Source organism: Mya arenaria, chromosome 7 (assembly GCF_026914265.1).
Source record: "Mya arenaria isolate MELC-2E11 chromosome 7, ASM2691426v1".
In the NCBI taxonomy this organism is placed as follows: Eukaryota; Metazoa; Mollusca; class Bivalvia; order Myida; family Myidae; genus Mya; species Mya arenaria.
This window is the reverse complement of record NC_069128.1, coordinates 57,035,441-57,042,153: the sequence shown is the minus strand read 5'-3', so window position 1 is coordinate 57,042,153 and position 6,713 is coordinate 57,035,441. Positions and strand designations below refer to the sequence as shown.

The following is a 6,713-nucleotide window of genomic DNA, read 5'->3' as shown; positions in this document are numbered from 1 at the left end:
GTCAGAGGGACTATAAACACACTTTAAACAAGCACAGATGTTTGATGGCAACCACGACAGTACCATTGGCAGAGTTTGTAATTGTACCGGTGATTTATCGGTGAGTGAAAATATGAGTGTAGCGATGAACGTGAAAGTGATTTTTTTCGGCGAAAGGAACAGTGAATATACCGCCAATGTGTGTGCCAATTTGTGAACCGGTGGGTACATCGTTTGAAATAAATCATAGCAGGTTGAGATAGTATGACGTGTTTCTAATTTTCTGAGACATTTCTTGATTGTGACACTTCTGAGATGGATCTTGTTATTTCTACTCCATATCGCTTCAGCAATTAATTTGGAAAATGTGATGTCAGATAGTGCCATACCACTCATAACACACGAAATAACAATTAATGTACCACCGGGTTGGCTATTATGAACACCCCCTATTGACTTGATGGTAATCGTCCTGCTATAAAGTCTCTGTCAATCAACTGCGATTAAATAGTTTATGCCAAGACTAAATGATGAACGCTCTAATTTACGCTTTATCTATCTGTATATTTATTTCATATTTGGAGTTTGTAACCGCGTATTCGGGGCCGTAAGTTTATTTTTATTTCTTTTCTAGTTAACTTTATTTCATTTAGCTAGTTAAAAGTCATAAGTCATAGCTAAACGTGAATATTTGGTTTTTAAAAATCAGCTTGCTCATAAATCGTTTTGTTAGAAAAAATATTATTACAGTATGCCTTAATTCAAAGCAAATATTCCCTTAAACACTGTTTGAAACATTTTAAACAGTTGATATGTATGCTAAACAGAATATAAAATTTAAATGATGCATATGTAAATTTCATTTCTCTTAGCTAAGAAATGACAGTTTTAAAAAATACGTGTTTAAATTAATGCCAGGTAACATAAAGTTTAAACCTTAATGAAATAAGCGTGTATTGTTTGGGAAATGTCGAAATGGTTTCGTATGATTGTTGTCAACAACTTAAATGTTCACGTTTGCTTATTCTTAAGTGAACGAGAATAAATCAAACAATCTAAATCAGATGTATTGAAGCAGGTCAAGGCAACCAGTCATACAAACCATTAATACATCAATGGTATTAAAAATCATTTTCTAAGTTACTCACAGTATTAAAGATACACTCTTACTTCCAGACAAGATTTAGCACAATTTATAATTTTGTTATAATATTCCAAAAAAGATGAATTCATGTAAAAAACAATGCTTCTTATAAAAATAAAGCGTTCAGTTTGATGGAAATGAACTTCGAACACAGTATTTCTACCTTATGCGACAAAAATAGACCACAGTAAATCTTTTAGCATTCACCAATCATTTAATATTTGTATATAGTATTTGCACTTCCTGCTTTTAATTACACGGTTACAATCTTGTTATTAGTAATTAATATTTTCCATAAATGCATTATTTGGTAAGTAGTTGAAGGCTGATCAATAAAAATTGATGTTTGTTTTACATGTGTATGTATTAATCTTGAATAAGAATATCACTTTAACAAAACGTGTATATACCTTGATACTTATTTCCTTCGTAAAACTTTACCAAGGAATCCCTATGTTATACATAGTTAATTGCTCTTAAATACTTCTAAAGACGTGTTTGCGATTGTTACTTTGTCTAAATAAATATTTTGTGTAATATCGATGTACCTTGTTTTTTACATTCCAAGAAAATAAGGTACTTATCTCCAAACATATGAAACATATTTATCGTAAATATAATGGGAATCCTCTTTTTTCCCGTATATACTCTTAAGTTCTACTTTATCAGATTTGTGAAATGTCCATAACATTCAATTATACTCAAGTCGAATCATTTTGCAATATAAACATTCAATAAGACTAACTTCGAATCATTTTGCTATTTAAAAATTCAATAATACTAAAGTCGAATCATTTTGCCATCTAAACATTCAATAATATTAAAGTTTAATGATTTTGCCATCTAAACATTCAACAATACTAAAGTCTAATCATTTTGCCTTACATATTTCTATATGAACAAGAGTTGTTATGTTCTTACAGACATGTGTGCCACAGGATCGTCCAAAAATCAAGATACAGATACACGGCGTGTGGACTATTGTGATTATAGAAACTTTAAATATTAAAATGAAGACACAAGTGTGATCAGTGTGTGTATACCACGTGATAAATTACGTCATATTTGCTACGTCGGAAGGCAGTATTTTGCTTAAAAACTTAAAACCAAGATAACCTTTTTTCACCATTGTAAATGAAATTAAGGGCAGTCTATGCCGCTTACAGAGACCCGCCTTCGCTTGATTAGGTGATAAGTTTTTTCCAACACTTCGACAGACCTCTTTCTAAACTAATGTTTTGACAGTGCTCCGTCAGGCAGCGGTTTTGCGAAAAGGTTTGGTCGAAGGGTTTTCAAAAACTAAACTCACAATCAACTCAAGTAAAAGACTGAAAGCGGGGCTCTGTAAGTGGCGTAGACTGTGCCATGTCTCATTTAAAATGGTGAAGAAAAAGTTTTTTTTTTAAGTCTTCAATCAAAGCAAAGCCTTCGGACGTAGCATTTATATACTATACTGACACAATGTATCACGTGGTATACACACACTGGTAACGCTGAGCGCTCATAAACTGTCTTATACCACAAGAGAGATTTTTCGTAGCTTTCAATGTCCGTGCTAAGGTAGCTACTTTTAACATTTTCCAATCAGCCTTAACAGAAAAGTAAATGTTTGTTTTGGGTAACCCGACCCTACCTTATAAAAAGCGCCGACTCTTGTATGTTTTGTGTTGTTTTTTTCAAAGTAAATAAATCAAAAGGTCCTCTCGCCATAAACATAAACTGTCATTTATATTTGAAAGAGACTAAAGTTCTATGACAACAGCAGTATATGAGTGAAAATTGCAAGCAATAGTACTAATTGCAAGAAAATGATGTTGACATTCAATATTTTGAAAAGAAAAAACAATCCCTACCGGTGCCTTATTGTTTTGGGAATTTTACCCTAAACAAACACATTTATTTAGGCCGCATAAAATGTTTTAGTTGTGTAAATGGTCTTGTAGTTTGTGATATATTGCAAGGTTTTGTTTTGTTATTGAACATTTTATTTTTAGGCGATTTTAATTACTGGCTAGATTTCCATCCTTGCCCGCCGCCTTTTTCCGCCTCCACTTAAATTTTATTGACTCAAATAAAATGTTGAACTGGGGTCTGTATTTGCGTATCGGTCCGGTACTGTTCGGGAACGGCGTTTATTCATACCTAAGTTGTCGATGTATTCCGATCGTGTTCATGGTTCTTTCCAAAAAAATTATAGTCCATTATATAATTATAAAGGCCATATGTATATATTCAACGTTGAAACAGTTATCTAAGAGAAAAATAAATAAAATGTCCTCACCCTCATTTAAAAACAATTGTGATGAAAATCTAGCAATTAGTTAATTTTTGGCCTATACATGATCTGTGTTAAAATTTAGGCTACTGGGCGTGTCCAAGTTGTTTTGATTGTACTCTATATAAATACCTTGACGACGCGGCACCCAAAATAAAGTCCACAAAGGAAACAGCGTGTGGTATCCTATTCAAACTGGGATCTTTATTGTTTCAAGTTATATCTAAAATCTCTAATGATCAGCAATTATAAACAGTTCTGCCCTCCATAACCTTTAAACGAATCAATACTTTTTGTAAATCAAATTGGAAAATGTATCATAAATATGGTCTTGGTATGATAAACTTAAGCTTGAAAGCTATGAATAGTTTATTTGTTTTTATCACTGTATAATAACACTAAGTCATTAGCTTGCCGTATCTGTGCATCTTTACAAACACGTTAAATGATTTGTGGTCGCCGACTATTTTATTCACAATGTAGTAACTTATTAATGGTCCTTGACAATGGGGTCATTTAAGATGACTTAAATGATTTATAATATCAGAACACCGCTTAACGTGAAGCTAAGCCGGAAGGAGGGGGCATTGATAGTGTTATGCCGTGTATGTTCTTTTAAATTATTTTTCAGAAGGCATTTGATCGTATTTTTTAAATTTAATAATATTTTATTGCATGAGAACACATTTGACAATGAGAATATCAATGCAAATATCAACACAATATTCAAACCGACATTGTAAAATCAAGCATGCGAAGCGATTGGGCCACGAGTTATGCCAACATCAGTTACGGCCCTCTCCCGTAAAAAAAATAGAACAAGGATTCGCAAGTTATGAAATTAAAATATAAATATATTAATATTATAAATATATACGTGACATAATATTAGTTTATTTATAAACGCGATTGTTTTAAATAGTGGATGAGACAGATGCAGTAGAACTGTTTACTACTATGATATCGAAACTGTTTGCTGTTCGGGCTGGAAGGTTGACAGCTATGAATCCTGTAGAATACGTGAGTATTCCATACGCCTCTAGGGCCCGTTTAATGAAAATATATTATTCGTAGCCGTGTGCATGGGGAGCAACAAGTTTTATGATAATGAATTTTGTTTCTTTAAATTTTAATTCGACTAAAATTCTTGTCTATCAGAAGTTCAGTTTTCACAAATACTTATTCAAAAAACAACATGTTTCTAAGAATCATTTCTCTTAACTGTAAATTATGCAAATAAACGAGTTCCTATTGTTTTCTTTAATCAAATTACATAGAAAATGGATGATTAATTATACATTTGATAGTCTTTTACAATATAAAATTGCTGTCACTGAGTGAATAGTTCAATTCAAACATGTTTGTACCAAAAGTCACATCAGCTAGGGCTAAAGATTATCACTGGTGCGCAAAATTTCATGGCCATCAGATAAACAACTGAGTGTATGTAGGCCGATATAAACTAATAGTGTTATGGTAAATCTGATACCCAGGACACGATAGCGGTTTTACTGGTTTTACATCAGGTTCCTGCTGCCTTCAAAATTTAGCTTAAAGTAGTATAAACTTACTATATTTATTATTTTACAGCAATATGCAGAATACCTTGCCATAACGGAGGGACCTGTATTGCCCCAGACACATGTCAATGTCTTCCTTCCCATGATGATGGAAAATACTGCAATAATGGTAAGAATTACAAATCTAAGTTGATAAACAGAACAGAAAATGTATTAGACTTAAGCACAACAAGCTTATCGTCATAAAAAATATGTATAGAAACAATAACATGTCATGTGACAATGTTGGGACAATGTTGAGAGATTGTAACCCATAAACTAGTTGAAAGCCCAAGTGAATAATCGTTTCGCTGAAAATTCCCTGCGGTAATCACAGCCTTTATTGACGTAGAAGGTCAAAGTCGTTGTGAACTTGAGCAGCAAGTCCGAATTCGTTCAATAGCTGAATAATGCTTATATCCACGTACCACATACTTGGTATACTGATTTAATGCATCTGCTTCCTTTTGGTCATGTTTCAAAAACATTCACGGAGTCTTTGATGCTTTGCATCAAAATTAGTCTTCTATTAACGTTAGATTTTAACATGTGTGACTGGTCTTCAGTGTTGTATGTGCTGTTCGTAATTAGTGTCTGAATCAAGCGATGTTTTTCTTCTCATATCGTTGAAAGATGCACATTTTTATTAACTTAAACCTTTAGAAAACCCTGAACACAAAAGTTCTTGTTTGTGATTAAATATAACCCAGGCAGCAAACAAAAACACAGCTTTTTTGTAATGATTATTGTAACTATAAATTGACCATAACCAGAGTCGGTATCAACAATCGTTGATCAGAAGTTATTGTAAAGCTTATCCAGATCGAACTCCTATTTGATTTAATCTTATTTTATTGCATTTGAACAAGTTTACATTTAACACATTCGAATGCAAATGTTTCTACATGCATGTACACAACCGGGTTGGACCACAAGCTATTACGACAGCTCTCCACGTTTTGTCAGAATACTTTCATCTAACAAAAATGACACAATACTCAATATATAATCACTATGATTTGATTTATACTGATACGTTTAGAAAATCCTGGATATAAATAACAGTATTGAAATAATCTTAGTTTAATTAAGATACGACGTATTTTAAATGCATGTATGAAACTGCAAAGAAACAAATATCTATAAATATAGCTACACGGTAATGATAAGAACCCATTTAGAAAGCTGAAAGCTTGTTCTTATCTTATCTTACGAGAAGTCAAAACTAAGATATACGTTTTATTTCAGTCCAATGCTCACACGAACACCCCTGTTTCCCTGGAAGCTGCACATCGTCAAGCAGTTGTGACTGTATAGATGGATGGCAAGGGTCAAACTGCCTGAGCTGTATGTAAACAACATTAACCCTTATATTTGATAAAATATTTATTTTTATCATTTATCATTTTTTAAAGCATATAATCCTTAAAGCGTATCCTTTTAGTTTTCTGTTGTGAAGGGCCTTATATGAATAAGCTAATGAGAAGTCATTTCTACCCTATTCGTCTTACATATAATAGTTTATTTTGCATAAAGTATTACATATTATGTATTTTGCTATGAAGTAATACATAGTATGAATATTGTTGAGTAGTTGAACAAATAATAAATATTGTTTAGTAGTATTACATATGATAAATAGATTTAAGTAATTATTCATATGATGAATATTTCTTAGTAGAAATACAAACGATGAATATTTCTTAGTAGAAATACATAAATTATAATACATATTGCTTAGTAGTAGAACAAAGTA

The 6,713-nt window shown here is 32.2% G+C and overlaps 1 protein-coding gene across 1 annotated transcript; it reads left to right on the top strand.

Moving 5' to 3' along the window:
- The first annotated feature begins 493 nt into the window (after positions 1 to 493).
- On the top strand, positions 494 to 6,302 carry LOC128241279 (uncharacterized). The gene is made up of 4 exons (XM_052958221.1): positions 494 to 586; positions 2,047 to 2,106; positions 4,989 to 5,087; positions 6,206 to 6,302. The coding sequence occupies exons 1-4, from the start codon at positions 494 to 496 to the stop codon at positions 6,272 to 6,274; spliced, it is 321 nt and encodes a 106-aa protein (XP_052814181.1). The 3' UTR covers positions 6,275 to 6,302.
- Positions 6,303 to 6,713: the final 411 nt, after the last annotated feature.